The 13,950-nt window shown below is 41.9% G+C and overlaps 1 protein-coding gene across 5 annotated transcripts in view; it reads left to right on the forward strand.

Moving 5' to 3' along the window:
• Ppp1r12b (protein phosphatase 1 regulatory subunit 12B) overlaps positions 1–13,950 on the forward strand; it is a 216,566-nt gene that overhangs the window by 118,452 nt on the left and 84,164 nt on the right. For all 5 annotated transcript variants that reach the window (XM_028876629.2, XM_028876626.2, XM_028876628.2 and 2 more), the window contains one exon: positions 8,905–8,995. In XM_028876629.2, the coding sequence (XP_028732462.1) occupies positions 8,905–8,995 (91 nt within the window). The remainder of the gene's footprint in view (positions 1–8,904; positions 8,996–13,950) is intronic.

Consider the following 13,950-nt stretch of genomic DNA (forward strand, 5'->3'; position numbering starts at 1 on the left):
CCCCTTTTTTTTAAGGGAGACTCTTACTCCTTAGGTCCTGATTATTGCTCTCCTGTGGTGTTTCATTCCTTGGCCCCTCAAATAATATAAGGTTTTCTCTCCAGAAGAATCTGTGGCAATTTTCTCTTAAATCCTGATTATCACTGTATACATCTCCCCATAGATCCTGCTCAAGATCAGTCCTTCTTCATTTTTATATATGGTGTCCAGGGTAGATAAAACAAAAGGTAAGGTAGGAAAATGTCTGGAAAGAATGAAAAAGAGAGTGAATGAACCCCCACACTACCAGATGAACTAAGAAGCAGTAAATTACCCAATGAATAGGAATTGATACATAATAAGGCACATAACTGTGCTAACCCAGATTCCATGTTTCACGTACAACCTTAACTCCTTTCGCTAATAGTTTGGAGTACCCATTACAGAGTAGGCACAATGCTGTCTCCTAATGTTGTAATGACAGAATAATGCCCGCATTCTTAGGACTTTAGAGGGGTGCTAGCATTGGATGGATGAAGCACAAGGGATCTCCATTCACTAGACTTCAGCTCACTGTTGAAGTCTACAGTGTGGGACAGTGGCATTTGGAATGTGATTACCAAGTATAGTCCATAAAGCTTTAGATGTAAAACACAAACCCTATTGTGTATGTTAAGTCTCAAACCCAGGACAATCTGGCTAACTGAGGTGCCTATTAATATAGCAAAATGGACTCTGGCCACCAGTCTCCCTCAGCTCCTGCCTGTTACTGAGTCCTCCCGGCTGGCATACCTCTATACAGGGACTGGACTGGACAGCCTTCCCCCAGCTGCTCTTCCCTATGTAACCTCAGCCACTTTGGCTACCAGCCCTTTTGGCCTCTTGGCCACCACTGAGATGGTTCCTGCTCTCCAGGCCTCTTGGCTCCTGGCTCTTCCTTCTCCCTACCCCTTCTCCTCACATGGCCCATCCAGTCTGCCGGTCATGTTCACTGTGGACTCTTCCAGATGCCTCTGCCTCTCCCCATGCTCTCCCTTATATCCATAATAAAATTTCAAACCCTTAGGAGGAATCGTGTCCTCCTTTTATTCTTTTTTTTCATTCAGTGTATATTTTATTACTCAAAATGGTCCTTTGTAGATTAAAGGAGAGTTGTTTCTTTCTTGTCAAGACAGACTCTCATTCTACCACAGGCTAGTTTTGAACTTGTGACAAGACTTTTGCCTCAATCCTTTCTTGTGCCCCTAGTGCTGAGATTACAGGTATGAGCCACAACATTTGGCTTAATTATAACCTAAAATCTTTTAACCATTGGCTTATAAAATGTTCCAGAGTGATCTTACTTTAATAAAACAATCCATAGTCTCACCACCAGCAAGACCATTGCTAATATCTATCCATGTTCTATTTATGTCATGCTATGTATGGGTTTTTTTTTCTTGTAAAATTATTAAACATCCTAAGTGTGCAACCTCTGACAAGATCATATCCCAGCATCCTGCTATATTTGCATCAGTTGTTTTCAAATAAAGCACTAAGAACGTGGTTTAAGTACTCATGAATCTCTCTCTTCCTGGCGTCCCTTGACTCCCACCCTAAAAGCTGAATTTGGTATTTGTCATTCTCAAACTTTTATTGCTGCTGTTATTACTTCATCGCCTAAACACATACACAATGCTTTTTACATGAGTTTGTATTTTATATATGTTGATCATTCCTGACATTCTGAAACTTTCTATTTTCCCTCAACATTGTTTTTCCCCTTTAAATGTTTATTTTGGTTCATTACATGATTATACTATGATCCATTGTTTTCTATGTTAATGGACATTGCAGTGCTTTCTCTCTCTCATGATACTAATGATAATACTGCTGTGTGCACCCTTGTTTATATTCCTTGTATAAATATGCAAGAGTTTCTCATGGATAGTTCTTCCTAAATGGGAATTCTGAGTCTAAATGGTGAGTGCATATTTCTGTCTTATTTACAACTGGGTTGTATTTGAAACATTCTGTTACATTTTTCATTTTTTTTGCCAATAAAAAAAAAGATAAAGTAGCTTCGCTCTGTTTTAAGCTGGCATTTTCTAGCTACTAGTGAAACACTTGGTCTTTTGTTTACAGGCTTTCCTGGTTTCCTGTTTCTTTAACTTTCTTGAATGTGTATTTAGTGATTTGACATTGTATTTGTTGTTCTTGTTTTAGTTGATTAAGTTCAGGTGTTTTCTGCTGTGTGCATCTGTAATGCTTTTTAGTTTATCTGGTAATGATTATGTAAATTTTATCATATAGATACTTAATAACTTTTCTGCCATCCTTCCCATTAAGATTTGAGTTGCCAGGTGGTGGTGTTGCACGCCTTTAATCCCTGCCCTTGGGTGGCAGAGGAAGGTAGATCTCTGTGAGTTCAAGGCCAGCCTAGTCTACAAAGTGAGTTCCAGGACAGCCAGGGCTACACAGAGAAACCCTGTCTTGAAAAAGAAAATTGATTTATTCCTATGTGTATAGAATTTGTTGGCTCTTTTATTTTAAACAGTAAGCCAGTGATGGTACCCTGCTCTGTTCTGTATTCAGTGATAAATGTTGGAGACAGTTGGTCAGGTCTCGATGGTATAGCCTGTGGGTATACAGTAGAGCAGCATGCACTGGCCTTGTTGGCCCATGAATCTGTCATTCTTGGCATCATTAACACCTGCTGTGACCAGTGAACTAATTGTAAAGTGACCTACATAGGTAGAGCACTGTCATTTGTGAAAGTGGCTTTGGCTCTGAACACTGGCATGTTTTTTATTGAGCAAATGTTCAGAAGGAGGAGAACTCAACATTATACTCTGCTGATTGAAGGTAGGTCACAAATGCAGTCACGTTGGCCGTGTACAGCAAAAAGAGTTCTCTGAGCTCTAGGTTAGAGCGGTAGGACTTGGAGGCTAGAATTAGGTCTCTGCAGAGTTTCTCTGTGAATGGCCAGGTAGGAAACATCTTCGACTTCGAAGGACATGTGGTTTCTGTTGTGACTGCTCAATGTCTGCAGTGCAGTGTGGCAGCCATGGGTTCAGAGCCTTGCCCTGATGCTCATCAGTGACTGCTTGAGCACTGTAGGGGACACATAGCTTAAGACTTATCTTCTGAGCCCATACTCCAAGAATGCTCTATAGTCAAGGGCTGAAGATTCCACACCGTTGACATTTAGGGCCAGATAATTCTGCCTTCCCCATGGAATGGGACATGCAAAATTGTCCCTGATAGCACCAGTCTAGAAGATTTGGAAGTGCCCCTCCTTTGTTCTCTCTGTATCTTTCTTTTCTCTTTTTGGAGTGATAGTGAAGGTTCCTTGCTTGAACTTCAGCTCTGATATCAGCGCTGAATAAGAGTCCACAATGGCACATAATCCCTAGAATGCAGTTATACTAAACTGTAAAATCAGATCATACCTTAATATATAGCATATGCTAGTGTGCTGGTCAGTTATTTGTCCCATTGACACAAACCTAGATAATACCTGGGGAAAGGGAATCCCATCATATAGGCCTGTAGATGTGTCGTGGGGCATTTCCTGGTTGCTAAATGATGGATGAGGGCCTGTCCCACTGAAGACAGTGCCACCCCAGGGCAGGTGGTCCTGGGTGGTCTAAGAAAGGTAGATGTATGAAGGCCTGGGAGCAAGCCAGTAAGCACCTTTCCTCTATAGCCTCTGCTCTAGTGCCTGCTTCCAGGTTCGTGCCTTGAGTCCCCTCTGGCTTCCCTAGATGGTAGACTGTAACCTATAAGCTACATAAACCCTTTTCCCCCAGAGTTACTTTTAGTCGGTGTTTATCACAACAGCAGAAAGCAAACTTAGATGTGCAAAGCTTCCTCATCTTGTAGCTTCTCTCAGCCTGAGAAGTGCTTACAGCCTTCCCTGTCCAGGTTTAACCCCTGAGAAGTGCTCACAGCCTTCCCTGTCCAGGTTTAACCCCTGAGAAGTGCTCACAGCCTTCCCTGTCCAGGTTTAACCCCTGAGAAGTGCTCACAGCCTTCCCTGTCCAGGTTTAACCCCTGAGAAGTGCTCACAGCCTTCCCTGTCCAGGTTTAACCCCTGAGAAGTGCTCACAGCCTCCCCTGTCCAGGTTTAACCCCTGAGAAGTGCTTACAGCCTCCCCTGTCCAGGTTTAACCCCTTTATGCGGAATTGAACTTGTCTTTGCATTCCTGTCATGTGTTCTCTTTTATCGTCTCTTTTCCTCTCTTGGTATGTGCCAGCTGGCTGGGCCCAGGCCTCCAGTGAGGCAGTATTTACAGCTCACTTGGGTGGATGCCGCATCTAGGGTAGCCCAAGGGCAGATGAAATGACATCCAGAATAGGAATGCTGCACCTCTCTGCTCTGTCTTCTTTCAAATAAGGAAGAATTCCTCTCCCTCTGTCGAATGACAAGGAGTATTGATTGGTTTGGTACAGTATATAAAATATGCATATAATGGAATGGTATTTTGGGAACTATTAGCAGCATTGGCTTGCTGAGCCCCAAGATTTTACCCTCCTCCCCCCTTCCTTTCCCTCCTTCCTAGTAACAGCTTCTTAGCAAATTACAAGCTCTGCCTCTGGCTTGCTGGGTAGCAGTGGCAGAGCAAGCTTTCTCCAGTTTCCAAGGGAGACGGATGCTGAGACTGCAGTGTTTCCCAGCAGCCACTTACCTTTCTTGCTGTTCATCTCCATGCATGTTTTGACCTTCATTCTGCTATGCAGGCCTGCACAAGGAGGTAACAGTCTGTTTTCTTGGAGTTCTGTGTTGAGGGGGGCAAAGGGAAAGCAGGGTGGAATGGGTAAAGGCATTTGGAGGCAGCAGAGTATCAATTCTGAAATTAGAAAAAAGGGGGCTCTGGGGTACTCTGTTCTGTGAGTGTCTTCCTGTTTGCTGTACCTATAAACACCTTGAAGGTGGGAACCCCAGCATTAGCTCATAAAACTGGAAATTACTGCATATAAAAGCATAAGGTTATAGTAATATTGTCTGTGGGAAGCACAGAAGAAAAACAGGAACTTGGAGAAGAAAATGTAATCAATTGCTCTCAAACACTCTATCTTCATGAATTCTGTTAGGTGTGTGTTATACACATTTAAGGAGAGAGCTGAGAATATGCCTTTTCAGTATATTCTCAGGACTCCAGAGCTGTGCTTCCGAGTGTCATAGTCAGTATTCCTGTCAGTATTTAAATTCAGTGACAAGTAAGTTAAAGGTAAAGTCCTCTGTTACACTAGCTACATTTAAAATGTTCAGGAGCCACATGTGGCTACTGGCTCCTATATTAGAATGGATATTGGACAGTCCCGTTGTTATGCAAAGTTCCATTGAAGGAACTAAAGAAAGTGATCCATAGACTACAGAAAACTTAGTACAATCAACTGTCTGTATCACAAGTTTTGAATCTGGATTCAACCAACTCTGGGTTGAAAATATTCAGGAGGAAAAAATACATCTGTTCTTAACAGATAATTTTCTCTTGCCATTCCTTGGCTAACATCATATCACTACCAGTATCATAGCTTTTACATTGTGTTGGGCAATGGAAGTAAGCTAGAGATGTTTTAAAGTATATATATTTAAAGAAGATATAATATATCTGCAAATGCTATATGGTTTTATGTAAGAGACTTGAGCACTCATGGCTTTGGGTATGGGAAGGGGTACCCAAACCAACCCCCTGGAATAATTAGAGGTGACTGTATTTGGCCAGACCAATGAATAGGCTTTTAGCAAGAAGATGTAAAGGCCTTTTATCCACAGTCAGCATAAATATGGATTCACTATGGTTACAGATGACTGAAATCTTGAAAAACACTTCTCCTATGACTTTATTTTGTGACTGAGAATACTAAGGTCCTAAGAGGCTGAAGGAGAACCCAGCAGTCTTTTTGACCTCCCATTCCATTCTGCATCAGGTTACACCTGACTGATTACAGAGCCTATTGCATCCTCCAAAGGAGAATCTAGTCCCTCAGATTATTTCATTTTTATGGTTTGTTCACAGCAGCCTTATAACATTTGATGGCAACTTCTGCAAACATAAAAGCCAGACTGTTCAGTATGGCAAACTGTAGGGAGCGATCAGGATGCCAGAGGAAGGCCAGGGTAAGACACATCCATCTACTCACTCCTGCTGCTCGTAGAATTGGAGGAAGACATGTCTTGATCCATTAATCCATATAGCTGGAATGTCATCATGCTTTGGGAAAGAAACAAATGGTTTTCATTGTTGAATAAAGTAAGGCAAGTTCTGGGTGCAGGAGAGCATCGTGATAATGTCTTTTGGTGAATGACCTTGTGATCTTGACTATTTTAATGCTCTCAGGGGCCTTAATTGACTCATCTGCAAGGTAGGGATAATTTTATCATCTCTATCCAGAATCTTAGAACTAGATCAAATTTCAAAGTCCTTTAGGCATTGGTCTACTGAAAATAACTACTAAGCTGGGCGGTGCACACCTTTAATCCCAGCACTCAAGAGGCAGAGGCAGGCAGATCTCTGTATTCAAGGCCAGCCTAGTCTACAGAGTGAGTCCTAAGATAGCCAGAGCTGCACAGAGAAACCCTGTCTCAAAAACAAGAAGAAACAAAAAGAAAATAGCTGCTATAGAAATTAGACTTTATTATAAGGATTTTATGAAAAATTGTCTACCACCAAATAAGAAAAGAGAAAATTCCCTGAAAAACAGAATATTTGTTTTCAAAACAGAAAATATAAATAAACCTATTACAGAATTTGAATATTTTATTTAAAGGTTTCCTCCAAAAGAGCACTAACTCAGGTAACTTTTATTGGTGAACTTTTTACATTATGTAACCCAAATCATACGTACATCATTACAGAAAATAGATCAGGAGAAAATGCTTCCAACACATATAACTTTAACTCACAAAGCTGGCTACTATACCATGAGAAGAGAAAATCAAAGTTCACATTGCTTTTATGACTGTGAGTGTAGAATTTTTGTTTATTTGTTTTTGTTTTTTGAAACAGATTTCTCTGTATAACAACCCTAGCTGTCCTGGAACTCACGGTGTAAACCAGGCTGGCCTCAAACTCACAGAGATTTACCACCTCTGCCTCTCAAGTGCTGGGATTAAAGGTGTGCGCCACCACTGCCCAGCTGAGTGAAGAAATCTTAAAGTACATGTAGTAATATATTTGGGGGCTGGGGCGTGACCGAGCTGGTAAAATGTTTGCCCTGTCAGCATAAGGTCCTGAGTTTAGATCCCCAATACAGAAGCTGAGTATAGCAGCATGGCTGTAGCCCCGCACTGGGGAAGTAGAGGTGGGTGGCTCCCAGGGCCTCGCTAGCCACCCGGTCTAGCTAAACCTGGGAGTGCACACATATCCACACATTTATATATTGAGCTGAATGTGTGGCTCAGCTGATAGAGTACTTGACTAGCATGAACACACAGGCACAAAAGCAAAATATAAACACAAAACCTGGGTCCTTTTGTTTGAAACTTGTAGATGTACCCAACCGTCTTATTAAATAAGAAACACAAACCAATGTAAAAGAAAAAGCCAAGAGGTCAGAGCTCAGAGCTAAAATCTCACCCTTCCTCCTGCAGTGGTCCTAGCTTCCCGAAAGAGACCTATTTCCTGTGTGTATGTCTTTTCATAGTCTTTTTGTTCTGCCTTCTCATTGGTTGTAAACCCAAACATGTGACTGCCTCATCAATGTCTGTATGTACAGCCCCCCAGGTCTTAAAGGCATATGTCTCCAATGCTGGCTGTATCCCTGAACACACAGAGATCTACCTAGCTCTTCTACCAAGTGCTGGATTAAAGGCGTGTGCCACCACTGCCACACTCTGTCTATGGCTCTAATAGCTCTGACCCCCGGGCAACTTTATTTATTAACATACAATCAAAATCACATTTCAGTACAAATAGAATACCACCACAGAAACTTACAGAGTTTTCACTAAAAATCAATCTGATTTTTCTATACAAGCATGAGGACCTGGGTTAGACCCCCAGCCCCCACACTAAAGGCTGTGTCGGCACGCTACTGTAATCTCGTCACTGGGGATGCAGGGAGAGGAGGTTTGCCACATCTTACTGGTCAGCCAGTCTAGCCACATCAGTGAGCTCCAGTTTCAGTCAGACTTTGTTTCAAAAAATCATACAGACGGGCTAGGGAGATGACTCCATGAGTAAAAGTGTTCACCACACAAGTGTGAGGAACCGTGCTCACACCCCCAGAACTCACAGAGCAGCTCATCTGTCACCCAGGTGGTCCTGGGGGAGATGGGAGGTGGAGACTAATGGCCTGTGTCAAATAAGGTAAAGGTAAGGGACGATGTTCGGAGCTGTCCTCTAACCTCTCTCCATATGCTGTGTGTGGTATGTGTGCACAGTGAGATGTGCACGTCTGCACTTGTACACATTAATGTTCACCCGTGCGCACACACACAGAACGATGAAGACACTTGACAGCAGTCTCTAATCTCCATGTGAACATGTGGACCCATGCATCAGTGCATGCAAAACCTTAGCCTGATTTCTGTAAGAATAGAAAGTTTTAGTTGAATTTGATGAGTAGTGTCTAAAGAAATTTTACAGCCAACGGCCCTTCTAGTGGTAGAGTGCTGAGAGCAGGAACAGAGAACGGATACTTACTGTCACCACCTCTCTTTAGCATGGCCTACAATTCTTGGTCAGAACAGTATGATGAGAAAAGAAAAGAAAAAGTGTAAGCACAGGCAAGGAAGGAAAACGACGCAATTCTCTTTTTTCAGATGGCGCACTGCTGTGTGAGCGGTGTCAGGTTTATAGCATTTACTGATGGCAGATAGCATCCTTGCCATGTTGACCTTGAGCAACACTTCTTTCCAGCATGTGGGAATGAGCCCCTGTGGTGTGTGCAGTGCCGGCAGCAAAGGTGTTCCCTGCTGTTCCCTGTCTTCCCTAGGTCGTATCTGACTCCTGTACGGGATGAGGAGGCAGAGTCTTTACGGAAAGCGCGCTCCAGACAAGCTCGACAGACGCGACGGTCTACCCAGGTAAGCATTCCTCCCCGCACCGCAGTTCTGTCTCTCTGCCTGCCAGGGGAAGGACGGCAGTGAGTGACTTCATTCCAGCCGCATCATTAGCGTGTCACCGTGTCTAAGGCCGTGCTGTATAGAATCAAATTTCCAGCTGTCTCTGCCCACCTCACCTCCCTTCCCCCAGCTTTGCTTATGAACTTTAAGAAGCCTCATAGCCCTCCACACATGAGGAATCTCTAAAGAAATTGATAACAGTTTGAAAAATGTTAAACATAGATAGTTTCCATTTGACTCAGTACACACAGTCTACACTCTTAGATAAATACATGAAAACATATTCTCACATCAAAACTTGTATAGAGAATTATATAACAGAATTATTCATAATAGCCAAAAAATAGAACCAACCCAGTAATGTACTCCATAATAAGCAGGACTATCCTGTTATAAGTATATGTTCATTAACCAGTGAATGAACAAAATATGCCATGTCCATACAGTGAAGTATTATTTGGAATTAAAAAGTGATGTTATAGGGCCTTCAGCAGTTAGCACTTGCAACTCTTGCAAAGGATCAGAGTTCAGTCCCCAGCACTCACATCAGGTGGCTCACAACTGCTTATACCCCCAGCTCCAGGGGATCCAGCAGCCTTGCCTGGCCTCCCCTGGGCACCTGCATACACATACATAAACAGACATACACGTAAATTAAAAAATTGAAGTAGTTACAGCTAACAACATGGATGAACTTGGAGAAAGCATTCCAAGTGAAACAATCCAGGCACAAAGAGCCCACTTGTTATGAGTCCATTGTGTAATATATCCAAAATGGCTCATCCAGAGAGAAGGGAGAGGGAATTGATTAATGCTCAGGGCAGCAGGAAGAAGAATGGGAAGAGACTGGTTAGTGGGTGTGGTTTCTTTTGGGGGTGATGAAAATGTCCTGAAAGTAGATAACAGTGATAGTTGAAAGCTCAGAGTACTCTAGAAACCATAAGATCACAAACATTTCAGTTACAGAAAGTGTCTTTTACGGGAGAATGAAAGCAGTTTAAGCTCACACTGTCTTACAGAGATGGTAGGTAGAGGATGTTTACAAGCCAGGAAACCAGATTAGTTAGGAAGCTGTTTATAGTTGTCCCACCTGAAAATGTCAAGGGCATGACCTCAGGCTGTAATGGCCATGAGTGTGGAGGAAAGGCTATGAGTATGGTATTGAAGGAGGCCAGGAAAGCCCATGTAGCAGAATGAAAAGGAACATCCAAAGAAATAAAAGAAAACCAGAAAACAGCAGTGGCATTTGAAATGAACAAGAAATCAATGTCAATCAGAAAGGATGCACTCAGCGGTTTTATTTAGATGGTGCAGAAGTCAAGAAGGAGAGTTGATGACTGGGAACATTATACATAGCAGCAAAAGATTGCTTCTGTCTTTCCCAAGCCTCCCAGAATGGGTCAGGTATTCTGCCTGTACTTTTGCTTGATGAGTGGGTGTCTGTTCTTCCCATAGAATCCATCTTCCATGAAGCCCAGGACTGTTTTTTTATTCTCATCAACATACATTAAAAAAGTTACCCATTCCTCCATTTTTTTAAAGTTTATAGTTCAGAGTTTTTAATTCCCATCACCACTGTCCATGGAGCTCCAGAACATTCTTCATCTTTTCCAAACTGAAACTCTGTATTCATTATGTAATCACCCTATGCAAGCAAGCAGTGTTCTGTTTTCTATCTCTGTGAATTCGACTGCTTTGTGAATCTCACAGAAATGAAACCATATACCATGTGTCTCACTTGTTTGGCTTGTTTCTTATAACACAATGCTAGGGTTCAGTCACGTTGTCCATATGGCATCATTTTATTTTTTAAGGCTGTATTATATGCCACAATTTGTTTATCATCCACCTTTTAGTAGACACATAACCACTGTGCAAATGGCTGTTCACATGTCTCCAGACCCTGCTTTCACTCCTTTGAAGTATATGCATAGAAATATTGCTGGCTTGTATGAGAATCTTTTTTTTTTTTTTAAGACAGGGTTTCTCTGCTCAGTCCTTGCTGTTCTGAAACTCACTTTGTTGTAACATGAATTCTAAAATGGTCTTTTAATAAAAAACCCGGTACCAGATATTGGGATAAATGCTGAAAGATCAGAGAGACAAAGGAACAAGCCACATCTCACCTCACCAATTTCATGAATCCTCTGACTGAAATCCTCTCAGTCCTCACCCGAAAGTCTCCAGCCAAAAAAGCCTCTAGCTGAAAGGGATGCTTCTGCCGAAAAGCTTTAGTTCCCATCTCCTCACGCATTATATACCTTTCTCCACCCAGCCATCACTTCATGGATTAAAGGCATGTGTGCTTCCCAATACTGGGTTTAAAGGTGTGTGCCACCACTGCCTGGCTCTGTTTTCTCTCCCAGACTGAGTCAATATCATGTAGTCCAGGGTGGCTTTGAACTCACAGAGATCCAGACAGATCTCTGCCTCCCAAGTGCTAGAATTAAAGATGTGTGCCACCACTGCCTGGCCTCTATGTTTAGTCTAGTGGCTTGTTCTGTTCTCTGATCATCAGGCAAATTTTATTAGGGTACACAATATATCACCACATTTCCCCTTTTATTAGAAGATAATAAAAGGTTATAAATAATCTAAGAAAAACTATATACAATAAAAACAATAAGTATATACGATATATATAAAATCAAGAATTACATTAACAATGTCCAGTCCATTAACATTTGACAAATTCAGAGAAAATACTCCATTATTTATCCGATTTTGATGAGTCCAAAATGTACCTAATTCACATTCTATCCTAACTTGTACTACCAACACTAAACTGTCTTTTGATATCTTTCAAACTTATACACTTTACACCTCTGTAGTGAGTTTCTTTTCTGAATTTGTTAACAAGGAAAACTATAACTATCTAATCTTCAACTCCCTCAGAGAACCAAGAAGGAAACAATATTTACTGAGAAAGCAGGAAGTGCAAACAAGTGACTTCCAAAAAACGTGAGAAATGACAGAGACAGCTGCCTGGACATTCACCCGAGGTTCCTCTGCAATGTTGGGGCATCCATCTTCGGCCTACAGGCCTAGCATATCTGATAGACTCATCTGTGAAGCAGGATTTTCTACCTTCCTACCTTGTCTTGGCAAGGATCAGCAGTCCTTTCTTTTGTGTCCTGCTAATCTATTTGGACAACATACTGTCAGCAGTTGAGGCAAGGGCACTTTCTTGCCCAGTGGTTAACTTTTGCCACAAAGAAAGTAAACTCTATATGGAGTTTCTTTGATGCCTATCATCTTCTCTGAAATAGAATGGTGCTGCCAGGAGCAGACATATCTCATAGTCATAAAAAACAATCTTTGTTATTAAAACATCTTGGATGCCATATTCTGTAGATCTCTGAAGTATTTGAAGATGACTTGTCTATCTAAAATATATCTGTTTGACCTTGAAAACATAACTGACTACAAGTTTGATTGTAATGACTAACTACTAACATGCATTTCTTTATATCCTAATTAGTTGGTAATAATAACTTTCAAAGACTAGCAACTTACATTACATTGTTAAATGAGGCTGGCCTGGAACTCACAGAGATCCGCCTGCCTCTGCCTCCCAAATGCTGGGATTAAAGTTGTGCGCCACCACCACCGCCACCACCACTGCCACCGCCACCGCCGCCTGGCGCTAATCCTATTTTTAATACCGAGGAGTTGCTGTACTGGTCTCATAAGCTGCCTTGCTTTCCACTCCTGTCAGCATCCACAAGCACCCTCATTTCTCCAGCTCTCTCTCAATATTTGTTTTATAGTTTGGGGATTTTTAATTCACTCTAGTGAATGTGAAGTAGATGACTGACTAAATTTTTTTACATTTTAATTTTTTTTTTAACTGTAGAATGGCACACATGTGGAAGTCAGGGGATAACTTGTGGAAGTCAGTTCTCTCCTTCTACCATGTGGGTCCCACATGTCAAACTCAGATCTTCAGGCTTGGTGGCATGTGCCTTTACCGGACCATTTCAATAGCCCACTGATTACATTTCTATTATCATCTTTTCCGTCTGTATACAGTAGATAAATAATCAGAATATATATGCATATAAATGTGTAATTGAGTATATCAATGAGTGGAAATAATGGTGGGGGAATATAGACTACTCTTAAGTGGTTTTAAATTTATTTATGAAGTAACAGAAAAAGGTAGTTGGAGAATGACACATAGTTAAAAGAGGAAGAGCCAAAGACATATTAAGTATCTTCTAATAAAGCCATGCCTGTAATCCCAGCACTTGGAAGGTAGAGGTAGTAGAAGCAGGAATTCAAGGCTAGCCTCAACTATATAGTGACTTAGAAGTCAGCCTAGGCTAAACAGAGGCTAAATAAAGACTCTGTTTCTTTAAAAAAAAAAAAAAAAAAAAAAAAATCTTGTATCAATAGACTCAGTAGAGAGCCAAGGTCCACATCAGAACTAGGAAGGATCTTCAGCCTCCTCAAAATGTGTACATGACTTCTGAAAATATTTTGTTAGATTCCCAAAGGGACCTTGGGTCCCCTAAAGAAAAATTATCCATAAAGTAATCGTCCAGGTCCTTCATGTGGGGAGTGATCCAGCCTCTGCCTGCTTCCTTCTGTTTCCCTGGCCTCCTTCTCCTACTCCCTTCGCCTTTGCTGAACTGCTGACAGACACCTGCGTCATCTCCAGCCTCTCCGGAGTCTCTGGACAGGCTCCCTTCAGCTATAGCGCCTTTACCCCTCACAGCCTTCCAGAGCAGCACCGTTTGAAGTCAGGGCACAACTTCATTGCCTTCTGGTTTGAGGCAGGGTCCCTTGTGCACCACTGAGCACACCAGGCAAACTAGTTCATCAAGCTTGTGGGCAATCTCCAGGCGCCCCTTCCCTTCTCTTCATAGGTGTGTTTTTACATGGGCTTAGGGATCCAGACTCTGGTCCTCTCA

The sequence above is a fragment of the Peromyscus leucopus genome, chromosome 15 (genome assembly GCF_004664715.2).
Source record: "Peromyscus leucopus breed LL Stock chromosome 15, UCI_PerLeu_2.1, whole genome shotgun sequence".
In the NCBI taxonomy this organism is placed as follows: Eukaryota; Metazoa; Chordata; class Mammalia; order Rodentia; family Cricetidae; genus Peromyscus; species Peromyscus leucopus.